Here is a 22,280-nt window from a genome sequence, read left to right on the forward strand (position 1 = left end):
GCTCATAAAACTATTGCTTCTGAGAGGTCCCCATATCTTGCTGCAGGCAAATATTTACAACAGAGTTGCAAACTGTAAGTTATACAATTACATGAAGGGATAGACAAAACATTTCTGAAAAACCTAGATTTCATCAATAATAATGGTTAATGCAAAGCTTCAGGACAAGTCTAACCTTTTCACTGCTAGCAGCTACTTCAGCTGTTTCAGCTACCGGGCTGACAACGAGGAGCAAAGTTCCTCTGGAGCCAAAAGAATTCAAATATCTGGGGATATATATAACAAGAAATCCCAAGAGTTTTATGAGCGGAACCTGATAACCCAACTAGATAGATTCACAAGGGACGCCCAACACTGGTGGTCACTGCCACTGATGTCAATGGGTCGCGCTGCCCTATTTAAAATGATTATTACTAAACAATGGTGGAACCCAGACTAAAACCGAAGGACCTGGGTATGAAATGATACAAAAACAATTGGTCCCAACGGGAATATTTAAACAATAATAGTACCCAAAACATAGAAAACAGACTTACAAAACAAAAATCATCACAGATGCTTTTTATTTGACAGTTTTATAATTTTCTAATCAAGTTGCTCAGAAGTGAGTAAGAGAGTGATTGGAGAAAGTGCCCGTGATAAAGATCAAGTAGAAGTCAAAGGTTTATACATAAAATCAGTATACACAAATTCATACAAAAGAGGCCTGTTCAGATTTTTTTTTCTAAATTACTGATTTATAACGTCTTCTTTCATATCCTATGTCTTAGGAGCAAAGATAAAATGTGAATAGTATATCCGATACAGGCAGGTAGTTAGTATGTGTTGACGTTTCGACCCAAGTGAAAGGATGGTCAATAAACTCCTTAAAACTTGATTGGAAAATTATTAAACTGTAAAATAAAATGCATCTGTGACAACATTTCTGATAAAACTTGACAGTTTAGCACTATTTAAAATGATGACACTTTCTTGTCTGCTGTCTGCATTGCAGAATACCCCCACCAAATTCCAGCATAATTTGTTTCGCACGATTGAGGCTGAACTGCGGACCCTGCTGTAGAGCGGGGAGCACCGCACACAGCTCTGCAGAAGGGCATTTACAAGGGTGGACTGGCAATCCCAGACATCAAGATATATTAATCGGCCTCCCAGTTGGTCACAGTGAACAACTGGGTCTTTGGGGACTGGGCAGAGCCAGCATACAAAGTAGACAGGTCTCTCAAGGGGGCTAGGGGCTACCTCCCCCCATTATACGATAGGAAGAAAGAGCGGGGTCTTAAGGTACACATGCACACTACACTAAAAACCTGGCGGGTGGCAATGAAATGCCTGGGCTGGGAGGGCAGGCTAACGGCGATGAGCCCCCTGTGGGCCAGTGACCAGCTCAACATGGGGGCGGGGTTCAGGTTTTAGTAAATAGGAACTTCTCGGTTTGGAAAAATTGGGGGACGTTTTGAGAGATCAGGCATACCTAACATTTACCCCCCTTCAACAGGAGTACGACATGGGTAATGGAGAGTGGCTACGGTATCTGCAGTTGGGTCATGTGCTTCGGGGCCACATTTGTGAGGAGGAAGAACAAAGTGAAGCCTCCCACTTAGAGGACCAACTATTGACAGAACCCCTGGAGGGAAAAGGAATATCCTTAATCTACAAGAAGGTGGTGAATAATGCCCCAGACCCCCTGGGACCGCTGAGACCTGCATGGGAGGGTGATGTGGGCCCCAACTACGATGAAGATTGGGGGAAGGTCCTACAGTGTCCAAGAGAGGTAGCAATAAGCTCCCCTTCCGACTGGTCCAACTGAAGGTCTTTCACCAAAAATACTACTCTTGAAAGCTATAACATTGTCTGGGCCACACGGAGTCTGCCCTTTGTCACAGGGGATTTGGACAGGAGAGAACCTTATACCACCTGCAATGGAAATGTCTGGCGACACAGCAATATTGGTGTGAAATTGTGAGGGTCATGGCATTGGTAGTGGGGAGTAGAGGTCCCAATGGAGCCAAAGTGGTTCCTGTTGTTGATCCCGGGGAACGAAGCCTGGCCTAAGTCCATAAAGATATGGCTGGTGTTGGCTACAGTAGTAGCAAATTGGGGGGCCCCAGCCCTGCCAAGGGCGGTGGACTGGAACACTGGCCTGGACCGGTGCTGGCAGGCAGAGCACAAAATATACCTGAGCAGAGGAAGTCCAAAAAATGGGAAAAGATCTGGGGACACTAGCAAGCCTATCGAGGGTTGTAGGGGGAAAGTAGGGCAAGCGGGGAATATAGCCAAATAATGTTGTGTATTTCCCGATTATAACGATGATAACTGTAAACTCACTGGATAGATTAAGATGTGTGATAATTGTATCACCAATGTACTGTTTGTTGAGTGGATTGTAATAAAAAGATGTTTTTTTTAAAATGAATGTATTGCTATTGTTTTTATTTTTTGCAATACCATTCCTTGTTTTTTGTCCTCAGACTTTATTAGTTTCACATGGTGAGAGTGAGTCCTGAGTCCTGGTATTCAGAGTCTGAAAAAATCAACAACAGAAGAGGGGGCTTAGAAGTCCCTGATTCTAGACTAAATTTTAAACTTCTTTTTGTTGTAATTACATGGTTTATGATCCCAGACTTCGGGAATTGGCATCATAATGCTCTACTAAACTAAATGCTAAAGCAGCTTTCAATCTCAAATCTTGCTTATTTTATTAAAATCCCTCCCAAAAAACAAATAAGTTTGTTATAAATGCCTGATTAATGTAGTTAAACAAAGAGCAGTACTATCCTGTTAGTTAAATTATCCCAATGCTCATGCTGAAACTACTGTATAAGATTACAGAACACTAAGGCCTGATTATGAGTACAGCAGTTGTAAAACCGCCATACCCACAATGGCGGTCTGACCGCCACATCCTCGGCAGTCCAGCCACCTGATTATGAGGTTGGTGAATGGACTACTGCAAGCCTGACACAAGATCGCCCCACCGCCAGGATCCTGGATCCTGACGGGGCGGCAGTGGGGAAAGAGTTGATCAATGGTAACAGTGCTGATGCCAGCACTGCCTTGCTGATCACGACCTGCCTTTCCCCTATCCTTTCAGTTGAGGAGGCCCACCATGAAAAAGTTGTCGGAAAGGCAGGGTAGGGGCCCCAAACGACAGTTCCCGCTCTGCTAGTACTGTTGTACATGCACTGTGTGCCAGGCACCAATTGGTGCATGGTACACAGTGCACCGACGTGCAAGCGATGCTGCCACGGCAGCGCATATGCTTCAGGCTCTTTCTATGAGGCACAGCATGCCACTGCGACACAACACCGCCAGTCCGGCAGTGTACTCATAATACAGCGGGCAAGATACCACCGGCTTGGCAGCATTCTTCCGACTGCCACAATGGTGGTCCGGCTGTTGGACCACCAATATCGTAAGCAAGCCCTAAGTTTAGGATTATAAATTATATTTTTGCAGTTAAATTTTGTGTCGCTCAATGTCTCGTTAGAGTAGGAGTGGTTTTTTTTTAATTATGCCGTAGGGTTTAAGAATATTCATAATGTTTTTCCAAAGTCAGTACTGACACAGGCCGTATTGACCCGCTACAAACAAGCAGTTCTTTTAGTAGATTGCCTGGGACCTAGACAGAAGCCTCAGTCACCATTGTAGAAGATTTATATAATAATTGTACTACATAAGGAATATAAATATTTATGGTGTATTTGGCAAACCAGGTTTTAAGAAGTACAATTGCTTATCTCTATTGATGGATTTCTATGGACTAAACCAGATTTGAACTAGGGATGTAAGAGAAATTGAGACAACTGTGTAATGTGTATTACGAATATTAGAATTTATTTTGATATAATTCAGACTTAAATGAATTCAATAAAAATAAAAAAATAGAAACTTTTAGTAAAGTATGATATTGTAAATTAAAATACGGTTAAAATCTTAATGCTCCCAAGCAGTATTAATCTCACAGCCCCTTTTTACATATTATTCATCACATTATATTAATTTGCATTTGTTAAAAATATTTTATACAATAAAACGCTACCCACAGTATTCCTATAAAATCAAAAAACTATTAATACATGTATTCTTTTGACTAAATCCATTAAAAATCAGTGTATGTAATAATTTATTTTCCTAAATAACATTTAAAAATATGCAAAGATGGCGACCGACTAAGTCGCTCGGCACCATGCTCCGGCTACTTATATCCCAGCACAACATCCTGATTCCCCCAGGCTGTAGTTCCCGGCGTCACTGCTGTTAGCCGGGGACAGAGGGCAGTCGTTAGACCCTTACCTGGAAAGCCTAGCGGCGGGGCTGCGCCATGACAGAGAAGCCAAGCGGGCCGTAGAGAACACTCCGGGAGGAAATCGGACGCTCGAGCGCCCGGGCCCTTGGCTGCTTGGCTGGCCTGTGACCTCTGGGCCCCCCTTTTGCCTCGCTGATCTTGTTGGGACCCTGGGGGAGAGTTGAGGAGCCGAAATCCCCGGTGCAGCCTAGTCGGGCCTCCGCTGTGGGGAGGTACGGCGCTGGGCCCCTGAAGATGTAGGCCGGAAGATGGGACGGCGGTCGCCAGGGGTTGCAGAACCTTGGACAAGAGGGCTGCTTTCCCCCCTCAACCTATACCTGCATGGACTGCCCACTTCCATGAGAGCCCCCGAAGGCCCAGAGAATCCCAGAGGGAGGGTTCTGAGGAAACCCTGAGCCGGAACACTGGACATTTACTCCCCCACCCACGTGTGAGAGCCATCACTAGGCCCCACTGGTTCTTTGGTGACGTACCAACCTGATCGCTCACTCAATGGGTCCAGGGATGCCCAGGATGCTGCGGGGAAATTGGTGTGGCCTGACACACCCAAGGGACAGTGTCATACCATGGTGCTAACAGACAAAGGGCCCCGCCCCGAGGGACGCAGGTGGATATTCAGGAAGCACCTTAGCTCCATGGTCACCATAAAGTGCACAGCACTGGGCTACCCAGGTGCTGGAGTGGGTGCTAACCACCTTGGTATCATGTTGAAATTATGGGCATGAAAGCCAGAGGACAGGGTGGACCTCCCAATGGCACGACACTGATGCAGGGCCCCAAGATTGAGACGCATGGTGCCCCTAAAGCCAAGATGTAAGAAAGCATCCCCCCAATTGATTCACAAAACTGAAAGCTATCCAGGAAGTGAAGTCAACCCTGGAGTGGATGCAGTGGCGACTGAGGTGGAACTCTTAAGGGCCGACCATAGGAAGCTAACGGAACACGTGGCAACAAATGAATCTGTGTTGGCACAATTATAGCCCTCACTGAGTGGGATGCAAGCCCACATCAAAACCCTACAGGAAGAAGTGCGCTTCCTGAAACTGAAAACAGAGGATGAAGAGGGGTGATCCCGCAGGAATAATACGTGTATAGTGGGCCTTCCTGATTTGGCTGAGGGTCCCAGCATGGAACTGTATCTTGAGAAGTGGTTTGTGGACAAGGTACTGGCTAGGAGGCATTCACATTTCTTTTCAATGGAACGACTGCAAAGGGTGCTGACTCGCCTGCCAATGGCTGTCCTCAGGCCGGTGGTGGCGAGGCTTTTCAATTATAGAGACAGGGACCACAAGCCTCCAGAGCACGAGTGCCATAAACAATTAAGAACAGTCAAGTAAATATATTATCCAATTTCACCATAGAGATGCAACGGCGCAGAGAATCATTCGAAGGGGCCAAGTAACACCTCCAGATTTCTATACGGCCGCAAATTAGCACTGAGGAGGCGCGTTGGAAGGCCAGAGGAGGACTGACCGCCAAAGAAGGTGACGTGCACAGAAGGCCCATATAGCCTGACTGGCGCAAGAAAACCTCTGCTATCAATACTGATCCTAGAGGGGCACACCTGGCCTACCAAGCATGGTGGCGACTAGTGAGAAATGACCTCTGTGCAACATTGTGCCAAGTGGTAACCCCACCCCCGCACCAGAGAACTAGCATTTGAGACCGGGGTGGCCGCATCCTCCTTCTAAAGCAGGGGCTAAGTGACCCACAGGGGGACTTGAGACAAGGCCAGAGCCGAACAGCCCAGCTTCCTAAACACTGCAGAGAACACATGTGGGGCTTGAGCTGTGGCCCTGGCCCACAAAGCAGGTTAATGAATACCCCAGCTGGAAAAGAACTGCAAGGTAGGGCACCAAAGAGACACGCACAGCCCACAGATTAGTCCCTAGTATTGTGTGCCATTGGCTGTGTGCGATATGCAGGACTTGTGCACCCATCACCCAGCTGAAGTAGCTGCTGTGTATTCTTCATACAACATACCATCACCCCATGGTGGAGGGGACGGACTACGAAGCCAGTTACTGACAGTCTCTAGCCCCAAATGAGCGCTAAGGGGTCAGAGACAGTGATGCAGAGTTGGATGCACGGGCAAATCTTCCTGTGCCGCTTACACCTCGAGGAGCACGTCAGGGAGGATCTGGCTTGGCAGTTCGGGCTGGACTGTTCCCATGAGGCACATGGTCAAGACTGATTTGCATATGGCTGGGTTCAAACTGGAATGGCATGGTGAGCAAAAAAACGATGGATTTAGGCCCAGATCTCTGTACTGGGGTGAATGTATGACATGTTCTGCATTCTGTCCATTAACTGTTGTTTTTGCACATCGAGAATATGCCAACATCAGAAACTGCCTGCGGGCAAATAGCCTTATAAGATTTGTGGGTGCAGTGACAAGCCAGTAAGGGGAAGATGGACAGAAACCAAACGTGCCTCAGTTTTGAGACCCCAGGCTCTGCAAAACTGCCACTCGACGCCGTGCCAAGTCAGGAGAGGGCCTCAAGCTCCCAGGATGTGACCACACTGGAAGCTACGTTCCTGGTGATGCAAAGTCGTCTCCAGTCAATTGACGGAAAGATAGACACATTAAATATCAGAAAGAACCACATGTCTGCAAAGTTGAACAAGCAATCCTTCTGTATCACAGAAGCAGAACAGTGAATCTCTAAAATGGAAAATGACCTTCAATCTGTTAGCACAAAATGTTTAAACATGGAGCAGTACTGACGGCCATCCAAGCCAAAAATAGGGACTTGAAGCCGCAATCGCGCCAAAATAATTTGCACATTACTGGGGTCCCTGAATCAACAAACACAGGAAGATGGAAACCTATGTAGAGATTATGTTGGCCCCAGTATTTGGCACAGATAACCTATACCAGTTCCTGGTGGTGGAAAAGGAGCATAAATACCTCCTGGTGCGACCCACACCTAGCACGTCTCCGCATCCAATCAAAAGCAAAACTTCTAAATTATCGTGACAGGGATACAGTCCTTCAAATGTCATGAGAAAAAAGAGACATCGAGTATCAGGGAAATCGGATCGCATTCTATCCGGACTTTACAGTGGCGGTCCTAGCGGCCAGAAAATAATTTCTAAGGGTGAAGCTACAGCTACAATAAGCCAACATCCCATACACCATGCTTTACCTGGGGCCTGTGCAGGTCAAATACCAAATGAAACAGAGCACCTCTGCAACACCCAAAGCTGCTAAAGGCTTTCAAAAATCCCTTACCCCACACAAACAAGATCGTTGTGTGGGTGTACCCGGGGACGAGGAATCCTAAATGGGAACAACACCACCAGCTACATCTGCAACTGAATATGACTCAATGTCCATTCCAGGATGCATAATGGTGCAGGGCATTTCTCCCTTTTGTGCAGATGGCGGCCAACGAGACAGGCTCAATGGCCAAAAATGATGGCAAGACTTTGAACTTCCTGGCCACCTCCGTACACCTGGAGGGATATGGGGATTCTGGCAACCCATCAAACGGGAGCACCCCAGATGACTTGACAAGTACAACTGACCTACTTTGTTTATCTCTGAACGTTTTCTTGTTGTATACCTTCTTCTTAGTACAGGGGAATGTCTTTGGCAGGTTTTGTATGCTGAAATGGGAGGGGGGAATTTAAGGTTTGTTTGTTTGCATGCTCCTGTTCGCATCACTCGTCATTAATAACATTACAAGACTTAACCCATGTACACCTATGTACCCCAATCATATATAAACACCCAAGATGGCCAAAACCAGTGGTAAAATAAACCTACACACATGAAAAATACATGGGATAAATAACCCCCACAAAACTAGACTAGTCCTCCGATATTTGGACTCACACAATATTCAAATTGGTTTCCTACGGGAAACACATCTGACATAATACACTGACAGCGTCATAGGCTCCACATGGGTGGTACACCGCTTGACATCATCTTATTACACATATTATAGAGGGGTGTTATTACTGGTCAAACGTGGGTTCCCTTTTACACTTACGAATTCCCTGACAGACGAGCAAGGTCACCTGGTAACTGCCCAGGGGACGCTAAATAGCACTCCTCTAATGCTGGTCAATACATATGCTCCAAACGCAGACGATCATGTTCTCGTCAACCTGGCGGCACATACTTTCCCTACCACTTTTCAACAACCTTTGAGGAGGAGACCTGAATACGTATCTAGACCCCATCGTGGATAGGTCCAAAATAGCGGACTAGCATGGGAAGCAGGCAGCATGTCCAGGAGGGGGTGGAGGAATATGGCCCGTTAGATATATGGCTCCGAAACCCAGCCTTGAGAGAGGGTACATTTGTGTCATCTGTGCATAGAACATGGTCCAGATTGGACTATCAGCTCATATCCACAGAATTGCACATGGGTGGGCGGGATAAAACACATGCCTAAAACACTGCCCGACCATGATCCAGTATTGCTGTGGTTAACACTGCCTAACATAGCACCTGCCCCTTTCACATGGACGTTCCGCGCAACGGTGCTGTCGGATGCGCTGTTCAGAGATGTATTTCGAAGGTCGATCATCGAATATTTTGAAAAACAATACTGGGACCGTGGCAGGGAAGGACACTCTGCGGGATGACTAAGGTCAGAATTCAGGGGTTCTGTATCAGCACCCAGGCTGGGGTGTTGAAGGCAATTCGCACACAGCTACAAAAAAACAAAGACACCTAGCAGTCACTACAACGTGACTATGAGCTCCATCCCCACACAACCACCCTGGCATCCATTAGGGAGCAACTGATGGAATTCAATAATCTCGCATAACAGGAATCACAGTTCTTGTCCAAACGCCATGTCGCGCGTGCTTATGGAGAGGGGGCAGACCGGTTTGCAGTCTTGCTGGTAAAATAAGAGCACAGAGATGCGCAGATTCCATTGTGAAAATCGTAGATGCAGAGGTGCACACACACCACTCTACCCCATCCGTGCTCTCGGCCTTTAAAAACGTTTATGCTGAATTGTATAGCACTCGCAGTTCCACCATGATAGCTAAAATAGATGAATACCTGGGAGATGTAGCTCTTGGCTATCACCTGGCCAATGTGAGTACCTCCTTTAACTTATCAAAGTTGAAGACCTTAAGGATACCATATGTACTCTTCCTAACGGGATGGCCCCTGGCTCGGATGGGCTGATGGGAGAATTTTATAAAGAATCTGCAGAGCTCCTGGCACCGCATTTACATGCCATGTATGAGGAATACTACCAGAAACAAATCTTGACACCCTCATTGCACAAGGCCTAGATTGGGACCCTCTTGAAACCGGATAAGGCCCCTTAGGACTGTGAGCCTTACAGACCACTGTCATTAATAAGCATCAACACGAAAATACTTGCAAAGGTGTTGGCGATGCGCCTCCAATTACTACTCCCTAACTTAGCCTTACCGGATCAGTTCGGGTTAGTTCCCACCTGCTCACCACGCACAACCTGTGAGCCATTTTTACATTATTGCACCAAGTAGACCCCACATTGCAGGCAGCAGCGGTCCTGTTGGATGCTGTTAAAGTAATCACCTCCATTGCATGGGACTATAAGTTTGCTTTCATGATCCGTATGGGAATACTGGAGTTGTTCCTTTGCTGGATACGACTTCTGTATAGGGGTCCAATGGCCTGGATACGTGTAAACGGTCACACGTCGGATGGGGTTCCAATCAGCAGGGGAACGAAGCAGGGCTGCTCCCTGTCACCAATGTTGTTTGCTCTCGCACTAGAACCACTGATGTGTCTTATTTGGCAGAGGAATGCAGCATCTGCCATGAAACTGTGTGTACCACCATTAAGTATTTCCCTTTACGCAGATGATATGGTCTTATATGTAAGGGACCCTTCAACACATCTCTCCCCTGTAATCAGGGAATACGTTAAGCGCAAATAGTATTCTGGCCTCTGTATCAATTGATGGAAATATGTCATTTTCCCACTCATGCCTGCCACTCAACAGTGCACACTGTATTTTCCACTTGTTTGGGATACAGACACGGTCAAGTATCTTGGCGTTTGGATTCAAAGGGACCCTGAAATGGTGCTGAGAGTAAACAATGGTTGGGCCATCTCCAAATTGGAAGACTATGCTGCCCAATGGTCAACACTCCTGCTGTCGCTGGCGGACAGAATAGCTGTCATTAAGATGGTGATCCTACCAAAATGTTTATATCTATTTGTAAATATCCCCTTCGTCCTACCAGCTTACTTCTTTAAATAACTGCATGTGCTGCTGGTCATGCATACATGGGCGGGAATGCAACCAAGGCCTACATTGCCCTATGCTAGTGGAGGTTGCAACGCGCTGGACTTTCATTTGTATTATCTCTGTGTGCAGGCGCATTTTGCCCAGTATTGGTATGCAGCACATGACTTCACTCCGCATCTCACGGTAGGACATGATGACACCTTCCCAATCCCAATTTTGACTATTCCATCACACAAATGGGTGGGGATCCCATGCTCCAAAATAAAAACAGTGCACTCCACACCTATTGCCTGGCGAGGGCTAGCAAGGCGTGCAGGGAAACTTTCATTGTATGCTCCTGCATTACCCCTAAAACATCACCCTGACATTTTGGTATCTAAAGAAGATAAGGCGCTTCTACAACTAACCAAGGTGGGCTTAAAAACTATGGGAGATATATACCCCAATGGCAAGTTCATTGCCCTCTGGGACCTTACTTCATCTCAGTAGGCCACCCCATTACTTGCATTTATATACTACTGCCTCCGTGCGGCTATGCACTAGCTATAGCTGCAATCCCCAGACAAGCCACCTACACTACCGCATTACAGGTTCTGCTCATTAGCACAACACGCCAAAATGTCATCACTAACCTATATAATGCTGCACAGATGGATAGAAAGCACATAGACAATAAAGCACTAGAAGGTTGGTCTGGTCGCAGTCCATAGTAGATTCAGATTGGAAATTTCACTGTACACAATTACACACACTCACCTCTAATTGTTATTTGACAATAATCCACTTTAAATTATTGCATCAAATGTACTAGACTCCTACGAAACACCACAAATATGGGCTATAAAAGACGATGTAAACTGTATGAGATGTGGAACTGGGGAGGCAGATTTAGTGCATTTGGCCTGGGCTTGCCTCTCGGTGATGCAGCACTGAACTCAGGTCACGGAGGCATGAACGAAAATAGTGTCACCGAGTGGTGTGCTTATTGGGATTGACTAAACACCTCAAATCTCTGAACTGGAGATTTGTATCGGTGAGTCTTCAGCTGGCAAAGAGGATGGTTGCACTCAATTAGGGGAGTAGAGCCAAACCCACTAAGAAGGAATTGTTGCAGTGGCGGCTCCTCCGCTAAGTCGGAGAAGCATCGCCCCACTGCTTTCAAGCAGTGTGACCAAAGGAAAAATAGAATTATATAACTGAATGTTATTATCATTTTATTTATTCCAGATGTTTTGCGAGCGGGCGGGCAGGGCTCCTCAGCTCTCAAGAGCAGGGCAGAGGAGGAGTGGAGTGGTAGGCACAATGAAATGTGCATGACGCTTTGGCCGGACTTCTGGTTCCGGCCAAACAGTCGTGCGCACTTTCCATGTTTTCCATCTAGGCTGCATTACAGCCTGGGTGGACAACATGCCCAGGCCCCGTCTGAGCACCGAACTACGGCGCTCAGACCAATCACAACGCTGCATTGCAGTGTTGTGATTGGTCAGGGGAGCCTGGGTGCTTACCAATCACAATGCTGCATTGCAGCGTTGTGATTGGTCAGGGGAGCCTGGATGTGTTTCCTGTTCAATGCGGAGGAGAGCGGGAGCAGAGACGTAGGACCTGGCGACAAGGTAAGTGGTTTTTATTTTTTTACATTTCCCTTCCTCCTTCCCCGCCCCATACCTGCTGCATGGTTGTCAGACATGGCCTATTGTCTGTCACAAATGGAACTGTACGCAGAGGAACTGCCGAGAACATCGAGGCCTAAAGGCATATGAGGCCCTCTGAATGCATGCTTATTGTCGATATCAGATGACACAAATGGGACAGCTGCCGATGGAGGCTTACAACTGAGTAACCTAACTGTGGGTGTTATGGGGATACTGTTAATGCACAAACGTACTTTTACATGAGACCATTTGTATGGGTGGTGCGGGAACGTGTGATATGAATGTTTGTATAAGATGTTCCTCACCTCCACGTGGGACATGTTGTCTTTTGCAAAATGCACTCAGTGCCAGCTCTTGAAGTGCCAGCTCTTTTTGTCAGCCACTAAATACACTGTGCAGTGCCAACCGTCAACTGCAGTGGAGAGTACCAGCTGGCGAGTACAGTCCGCAGCGTCAGCTTCCAAGTAAAGTGCACATATTTTAAATGATTTGTTGCACCTGAACACAAACAGCTAAATGTGATTTTTTTGTTAGTTACATGTGCACATGTGTATTGACTGTATGTATGAAGGGACATAAATAGGTTTCAAAACATTTAAATTTGCTTTGTTTCGAATACTTGTATATTATGTATATTCAAGGCGGCAGTACAAATCTTAGGTTTATGTCCGTGCAAGTTAAGTATACTTGCATGAATGCGCCAATTCATGCTTCGTTGTTTCTATATCCGTGCTTACTGAGCACGTGTCTACATTTGTGTGTCGGTGTCTTCATGCAAGTCTAAATGTCAGTAAACGTGCAGTCTATGTTTCTATATATTTGTGAGCATACTCGTTGTGTCTATAGTACACATATCTTCAGTTCTGCATTCACCATTGAGTCAAAACTAGTGGCTTTGCCAATACTTGTTTAAAACATTCTACTACTTAATTCGTTTTTCAAGCAAACCACCAAAGGCAGGTTAATAATTATTTCGAAAGGCAGTGTTTTAATACAAAAAGACACTTTTAAATACACATTTGTATTTGCATTGTTACGCACAATGGGCCGCACCTCCATCTTGTGTGTCTTGGTTGGTCTCAACATTTCCCCAGGGTTTCCACACCAGAAAGGCTGGATGCTTGTGACACTCCACTAAAGATCGATCTTGGAGTGGTGGAATCTCAGCCTGAAATCGACTTCCAACGTTAATATGTCTACAAAAAACAAAGAAAAAAAATCAAGCAGAGCAATGAAATACGATATGAGAGGTCATCATTTTATAAATATATAAATAAATAAGAACGAAAATATAAAAAAGAACGAAAAGAAGCTACTTTCCAACAACGGCGGTCACTCTCCTTACTTTCCAAAAACTCCTTATATCTAGTGATTGTCAGGAAATGAATAATCATTTTTGCAGACTCTGCAGAACCAAGTGAACTTTGTCAAGTGGGAACAGGTAGAAAGATTCATTCTGAGTGGCCAGCAAAACACCATTTGTGGCAAAGCAAACACATCTTTTTTTAAAACTGTAAATTATTGATTTTGCATAGAAACAGAAAACATTCAGTGCAAATGATTTGATCCACATACATATGTCTGGTCATTGAGTGTAGCTCCTTATGTTACTCTACATCAATCTGACGACATAGTGTAGTGAAGCACTTCAACTGCCATCAAATGGAATATGCGTGTCCGTGACTGCCCTTGATGGGTTCAGACAGCGGTCGAAGTGGGCGGGAACGGCAGGGCACGTCTTGGCCCTACTTCTTCAATTCCAGGGATTCCGTTCCCCTACTTTTTTATTTTGAAAATGCGTCCCAGGACGCAAGAAACCGCCAGCGCCTATAAATAAAGGGCGGAAGAGAAGTAACAGGTCTCTGTCTTTTCCTTCTTACCCAGAGAAGAAAAATACAGTGTCCACTTCTGCTTTGTCGCTTCAGTTGCCCCCCCCCCCCTCTTTCCTTCTTCCCTCTCTTTCTGTCTAGCAGTTCTTCTTTTACAGAAAATCAAGATTTCAAGACGGGGTTTTCACACTCTTTCCTCTCCTTTCTTTTAATTGCTCCCCTGTGAAATGGATCCAAAAAAGAAAATAATTTTTGCTGTTAATGTCGTATTTTAATTCCAAAGTGCAGCATCTGGAATAAAAGGTTAAAAATAGGAAAAATAACTAAATAAAGTAAGACAGAGTGGTAGCAAACTGGCCAGATTGATTTTATTCACACCCAAACACATTAGCGCCACTTTTACAGAGTTTGCCAGTGAAGCGCTACTTTTATTTTCTTGTCTTTGTTTTCCCCGAGCTTGCAACTAGTGCACCAACCCTGGAGATACTGCAATGTGTGGATTGGAAAACAAAATGTGTACTGCGGCTCTGCGTCCAGGGATGTGGTTGTTTTACCATACTGCTTACGTTTTGTAAGGATATAAGCAATGGACATTGAAATGGGTCCATTCAGGGCCCTGTAGTCATGTCCTTAACTTTTCAGGCAAAAGCACTCACTGATTTCTGAATAGTGAGTGTAAACGCATTAAGGTAGCCATGTTGTTCCTGCTTACATTTCACATGGTTTGCTAAATTTTACATTCCCTATGAGGGTTTGCTTTTTCCAGGATGTTGTTACTTTTTTTTGTAGGCCGCATATTGCTCTTGTCTAGTGCGTCATTTAAATTAAGCCGCATCCAGGTGTTTATAGCCGGCAGCAATTGGGTTGTAGTTGAAGGCAGTGTGAGTTTTTCTCAGTGGGGCAGTATGGTGTTCAGCGGGGGAGAGGATGTGGCACTATGGCCAGAGTTACTGAATTTGGAACTGGGGAATCAGGTTCAGTCTTAATACCCAGTCCACCAGACCACTCTCCTGAGGGAGCACATTCCTATGCTAGACCTTAGAAGGCTGCGCAAGAACTTAGAAGCTATGGTGTCTTTGCACCAGCAGGTTAACCCTAGCAGTGGCAAGTGTGGGTTAACCTTCAAGGTTTGTCCACCACAATCCATACTGAAGTTCACCTCCAGTCTTGCAGACAGGCATATGAAGCAGCACACCCTAGAGCGACAGTGACTCTGTCACTGAGGTCACAGGACACTTGAGAAGGGCCAGCTCTAGGGCAGTGCAACCGGTGTGACCGCACAGGGTGCTGACTTTAGGTGGAGGCATTATTAAAAATGTCATGATGTCTCTGGTGTTTAATGTTCTTCCTAGAGAGAGATCATTTTGTCTAGTGGAAGTTTTGATTCATGGAAAGGTAGCTCAGAGGGTTAATGTGCCTGCTGCAAAGAACAAGTACCATACAGATTGTGAGAAGTTGGCCTGGTATATGCTGTCCACTAGTTATAGTGGGCACCTTGTACCAGTCCAAACAACCCTTATTGATGATAGGTTTAAAGACAACCTTTATTGAAAGCTATCCTAGTGGTAGCTATGGGGAGCAGCCTTTAGGCTAAGTCTTGAAGGAGTCTTGAAGGAGTGTAAAGCAGCTTGGTTAACCAGATAATAACCTCTTATAACCTCTTGAATTACTAAATGAAAGGAGATCCACACAAGGTATATATAAAATATATGTATTTATTTCTAAACACTCACTACTAATCTCTTTATGAGATTAGAGTCCAAGATACACAATAATACAGTTCTAAAACGACAGTAAATAGCACAATATACAATGGGCCCTAGGGGCGGACCAAACCATATATTAAGAAAGTGGTATAAGAACCACAACTTGACTAGACACAGTGCCTAAAGCACGTAGAATCGCTGGGACCCCAAGGAACCACCCAAGGTAGTGACACAGGAGACCCACGGGGGACGCGTGCAGTGTGAGAACGCAGGCACGAGCCCCGTACTATTTTATGGGAAAGTCGCGGTTGGAATTTTAGAAGTTAAGGACACTTAGGAGAGGACTTTGAGCAAACCCCTTTAGACATAGGGGGTTCTAGGGCCAGCACCCACGGGAGCACCAGAGTACTCAAGTTACCTCACCCAGGGAAGCCGGGTGCAAAGGTGTCAAATGGTGTCGGGGATCGTCGTTGATTTCAATGGCGATCTGCTGCAAAGTGCTGCTGCCGGGAAGGAGAAAAGTGTCCGGTGTGATCCAAGCCTGGATCGAAGATCAGAAGAACCTGAAAGCAGAGGGGACAGAGTCTGGGTCACTTGCCAGTGACCAGGGGCACGGTAGACGAAAGCCCACCGATGTTGAGTGATTCAGGTGCGAAGAGGCGAAGCTTGACTCTGCAGCCACGAGGACCAGGAGGCATCGACGACAACCAGAAGCTGGATTTGAGCTGTCCCACAAAGGATGTAGAGTGCTGTGGTGTCGGTGCTCGTATTGAACACAACAAGCCTTGGCAACAGCAACCCACGCAGGAAGAGAAAAGATGCTGCGGTGCGGCCCAGTAAGGTCCTGGGGACTCCCCAAGCAATGGAGAGTCAGGGCACGTCTGGAGCAATCAGGTAAGCCTAAATAGAGGTAAAGTTGCCTTCACAGGGACCCACCAGTCGACGGACTAGGGATCGCAAAGGGCCCTCGAGAGGAAACACAAAGGGCCAGCTCATGGAACACTCGTGGAGTGTAGGCGGGCAATCTTCAGTGCAAATGCTGCTTGGGGTCAGGGCTATAAGTAATCCAAAGCTCAGCTGCCGGAGTTGTTGGAAAGCTGATGCTTCTGCAAAGTGACGTTGTGTCCAGGGGTTCGGTTTGCATGGTCGCCACGAGGGATACGGGCCTCAGACTTGCTGTGGGCACTGATCAACCTCTAAGACCACGGAAACCCACCTCCTGTGTTGGAAAATCCTTTGGAGTCTGGCGGGAGCTTCGGAGCTGCAAACCGGTCAGATGTGTCTTTGGTGCCTGCCTTGCAGGGGAGTAACTCCTTTACTCCAAGGGAGATTCTTCACTCATCTAGTTCAATGTAGATCGTCGAAGTTCCAGCATTCAGTATCAGAGTTTCGTCCAGGTGTAATCTAAAGTCCTGTAGCCAGGGGTTACTTTCTTATACCCAAGGAAGGGGTGGGACAAACTCTAGGGGACCCACCTATGGGAGGGTCAGGAAAGAGGGGTGGCTACACCCATTTCCTTTGTCCAGTTTCGCGTCAGAGCAGGGGCTGGTAGCCCCTGCAACCGGTTTGAGCTGGACTATGCACAGGGACACCAAATGTGCCCCCAGTGCTGAACTTCAAAGCACTCTTGGAGTGCACCCACCCAGCCCCAATACACTAAAGCCTTTCTGGGATGTGGTGACACCTCCCTGTGACAGGAAACCTATTGTCCAGGCCTCCCCTGCCAGAGTTTCGTCCAGCAGCTGGAGGGCAGACTCGTGTCTGTGGCTGGCAGCATCCATTTTGTGATGCCAGGGCTCTATTAGCTGGTACCGGGTATACCGGTGTGGTCATGTCTCTCCCTCTAGAAGGGTGGGATCATACTCCCACACCAGTTACTGGTGTGGGGGTATGATTCAAAAGTGTTTGACACCAAATACGACATGTTTCCGTGCAGCCATCCCAAAGTTGGCATTTACTGTTTGGTTATAATGCACTTAAGAGTGTATGGTTTGGCTGCATCACAAACAACCCCAGAATAAAGGTTCCGAAGGCTGCAGAGGGGCTCTGCTCATGCATTGGCACCCTCTCACATAAAACCCAGCACCCTGCCTTCAGGATTGGTAAGGCCTGCCATAGGAGTGACTGATAGGTTTATATGTGCAGTGATATAGAGAGATATAGTGAACCTATATCTCAGTAAGGGGTGCATGCACCACCTTACCCAGGCTGCAGTAGCAGACCTGTGGTATCATTTTGGAAGGCTTCCCAGGGGTGGCACAATACATGCTGCAGCCCCTGGTAGGCCTCTGGGGTGCCTATGCCCTTGGTACATAGTATACCATATACTAGGGACTTATAAGGGTACCCCAGAATCCAATCTGGAGTGTACCTATAGTACTTGTAATCAATTTAAGGGAGAAAGCAGATAGGCTGGGGTCCTGAATAGCAGGATCCCAGCCAGACTAAGTTGAAAACCAGCAAAACACTAGGAAAAAAGTGGGGGCAACCATGCAGTCAGATTCCACCTTCCTACACAGATCACAAAGTGCACATAATGTAAATAGGTCAGTAAGCTACTGCTTTTGTCAGAGAGATACTTTTGTTACTTGCAGTTTATAAGTTAAAATCCTAACATACAACAGTGAGCTATTAACTTTCATCTATGAGCTGCATACAAACTGCAAGGTATAAATTAGAGCGTTATGTTTTTCCCCCCAGTCTTTGATTATCCTAATGTTGCAAAAAGTGTTCTTTTGGACAGAAATCAATTCTGATTATTAAAGAGAACCCCCAACTATGGTATTAAATTTAAAAATTCTGAGTTTATGTTTCTCCAGACCAATCACTATTAAACTATAAGGCCTAGTAGTATGGTTGTCATGTGACTCCTACACCTTGTAGCCCTTAGTCTTGTGTAATATTTTCTATACAGTGATTTACACACATATTGATTGTCTCTGAGTAATGTGTGTGATGTAAAGTTCTCTGACACCCTACACTGGTATGAGTGGGGCTGTAGATCAAATTAAATGCATCTGAGAGAGAGTGTGGTTATGGAGACTTGGGGGGCACTGTTAAAGGGTGGTAGTGAGGGAATCCATGGCAGAGGTGGCCATTAGAGGGTAATAACAAACATTAATGCACAGGGCACCACCAGTGCTAAGACCGGCCCTGCCCTTGAGGCCAGTCTGCCTCACCCATAGTTAGCTCCATTGGCCTTATTTCAGAAGTAGTAGCTGCAACTCACCAGGGATTGGCAAAGCAGAATTTGGACGCACACCAAACTAAGTTCGCAAACTTCACAGTCTCTCTGCTTCATTCACAAGCACTTTTAACATGTGCTGCTTCCTGTGGGGCCACTGGAATTAAATATGCAGCAAAGGAGGACGAAATTATGCCACAGTGTTGACTAAATTATGCATTTTAAAAAAGGCTGCAGCGTAATGCAGTATATTTTCTGATATTTTATTATTTTGACATGTGTACACATGCTAACAGTCTTTGGAAAGATTTTGCCTTATTAGTACCAGTGTAACATACAAATGCAACAGTGAGAAAGGTGATCAGTCAACCTTTGCAATAAGTCATCCACTCCGCAGCAAAACAAGTCAAATTTTTTATTAACTTTTGATACGTTTGAGCTATAAACAATTTATTAGTTTAAATGGTCAGATCATGCAGCAGATCTTGCATTAGGAGGCAAATATGGCAGAGCCATAATTATATAGAAAACATTTGCAAACTAGGATATTTTGCCATTCATGTTTGGACTGCTGTTGTGGAAAAAGGGAGAAGTGCTGATGATAAACTCCATGGCTATGAGACAAATGGCTTGGGCTTCCACATTTTATCGTATTTGGGACATTCTGTGATTAGAAGCGTATCCCACTTTGTGAATGTGTTTTAATGTCAATAACTCATTAAAACCTTATATAATCCTGTGTATCCATTGGTTGATTAAACTGGGCAGTGAAATGCCAAACAAATACTAAAAATTGGGATGTTTGCGCATTCTGGCCACACCTCTGGCTCCACCCACTGAGCCAATCCTTGGGTTATTCCCGCCCTCGGATTCTCCGCCCACAGTCCCCCTACTTTTTTCCCCCCACTTCGACCACTGGTTGAGACCGTGTGACGAACAGTGTTGGCTTGTTGTGAAGCAAGTCCTGCATGCACAGGCCTGATCTGGCGGTAAGCAGGGTCAGAGGATCTGTTGGAGGGCTAAAGGTTAAGCTGGCCCTTCTGAAAGAGGGTGGAAGAAAAACATTACAGTAAATCGTGTTTCTTTTTTTTACTATGGTCTGGAGTATTTTCCAAGTGTCTAAGACCACTATAATTATGCTTGATCAGAAACATAAATGACTGAATCATTTTGTCTTGAAAAAGTCTCTAGGGCGGGCTGTGATCTTCATACCTTCTTGCATAATTAACTTTTCATAAATATTACAAGGTGAGTGCTGGCATTTTCTGCTTTGGAATAATCGAATCTGAATAACATTGGGTTGCTTTCTGATAATCCTCAGTATTCGTCTTAAAAGGGAAGACGTTTCAAACAAGCGATCGCACAGGACAGCTGAGAGGATCAATGTATAGAAGGTACATGATGCTTGTGGCCAAACCCAAACTGGAATACATTTTGTGTTTGCTACATTCAAGTGATACCTAGGAGAGGGTTAGGAGAGAGCCCGGGTAGCTGAACTCAATTGCAGGGCACTTACAGGACAGTTCAGGCATCCTATGTAGTGAATCGGAGTGTTAAGTGTGCATAAGAGGAAACAGAGATTCCCTGGCATTGTATGGAAGAGCTTACCCCACACAGATTCAAAGGTAGTTAAGTGGGGTGGACACATTTGTACCCTCCTTTTGAGTTTCTACTGATTGGAGAATCCAGGCTCCACCCCAACTTCCTACTGACACCTTGTGACAAAGACCTGGGCTGGACCAGTCTGAATGGAATAAATAAAAGCAATGGAATTCCCCAGAACCAGTCTCAGATTTGAGAGTTGGAATACACCACTATTGCCTGCAACTTTTGTCTGTAAAGTTAGTATAATTTTAAGGCAGAAAACTTGGAGCCACAGGCAATGCACCAAGATTTATCTACTGTAGTCCAAGGTCTCCACACCAGTAGTGATAAGAAACTCTAATTCGGCGTAGGAGTATTCACTGCCAACTTCCCATGGCAGGTTTGGAAATAGAAATATAGGATTCTTGATCAAGACTGCCAAGAGATACTGTCTGGACCATGCTTCAAAGAAGAGAGCTGACTCACTACATAGGCGGGGCACTAGAGATATCCTTGTATTAGGGAGATGCAGATCAGAAGAAAAGTCATGAAGAGAGTCAAGGCGGAACAAGCCAGACACCAGCTACACACCATGCGAGGACCTGCAAGACAAATTGCACTAACTTTGTGTTCTCAGGATCCAACATAAGCAATGCTCTTTTCCATGTCTCACCACTGTTTTAGTAACCACATAAACAGAAATAGTATGGGAATTGTAGTGGTTGGTAAAGGGAAATGGTATAAGAGAGAAGATAAGGGACTACAAAAGAGCTTTCTCATTCCTTGGCTGGTCAATGAGGCCTAAGGAATATAGTGAAACCCAACAACACAAAAATATGTCAAATTTCTTTATAGTCGTCGTTGTACAACACTATATTGAGAAAACAAAATCGATATACCCAAATATTGCCCAAAAAACATATCGACAACCTAATACAGTGAACCTATACTTTAAAAGTAAAAACACAGATATCAACAGCAAATTATTGCTGGAAAAAAAATCAAAAACACAAACAATATAAAAAATAACAATAAAGAACCACATATCGTCACTACGATAAAAGTAACGAAACATAACAACAATAATAAAACACAAATATAGAACAAAGGAAAGTCAACATAATTCAAATTAACAGAAACAAGTAGGATATATATATATATTCACTGAAAAAACACACAGGTTTCATGGACGTTATAGTTAGGAATTAGCCTTTAAAAGACCTTAGATATTCACTGAAAAAACCACAGGTGACAGGGAAGTTATAGTTAGGTTGATATTTCACTCATACAAAAGCAGAGAAATTCACCCGTTAGAGTTAGCTGAGCTAACTATAACTCGCACCCTGCAATGCACTGCTGATGACGTCACATATTACATCACTCATGCCATAGTAAGTGACTTCACTGATGACATCATCCAGTGACTGAGTGTTTCTAAAACGTTTAACAATAATATATATATATATATACATATATATATATATATATATATATATATATGCAAAAAAGAAGCAGAGAACTCTGGGTAGTTCTCAAGTTTCGGTGGAAGCAGCTCCTGTGTAGAGCACTCTCAACACCAGCGACACTCTAGATCTGCTCACCTCAAATGTCTGCTTTTCTATCAAAGTCTTTAAGCATAGGATTAGCACAGTGCTATCCACGCCAAGATAGAAATGGACAAAGTCTTTTGCCATTTCTACAGCAAAGTCTTTAAACATAGGACTAGCACAGTGCTGTCTTTGCCGAGCTGTAAAATGACAAAAGCCATTTACCACTCCAGGCACAGTTTAACAGCTTT

The 22,280-nt window shown here is 45.1% G+C and overlaps 1 protein-coding gene across 1 annotated transcript in view; it reads right to left on the bottom strand.

Moving 5' to 3' along the window:
* Positions 1–22,280, bottom strand: part of ZNF541 (zinc finger protein 541) — a 1,112,036-nt gene that overhangs the window by 372,944 nt on the left and 716,812 nt on the right. Inside the window, exon 10 of the mRNA XM_085627847.1 lies at positions 13,221–13,375. Coding sequence (XP_085483973.1) covers positions 13,221–13,375 — 155 coding nt within the window. The remainder of the gene's footprint in view (positions 1–13,220; positions 13,376–22,280) is intronic.

Source organism: Triturus cristatus, chromosome 9 (genome assembly GCF_964204655.1).
Source record: "Triturus cristatus chromosome 9, aTriCri1.1, whole genome shotgun sequence".
Taxonomy (NCBI): domain Eukaryota; kingdom Metazoa; phylum Chordata; class Amphibia; order Caudata; family Salamandridae; genus Triturus; species Triturus cristatus.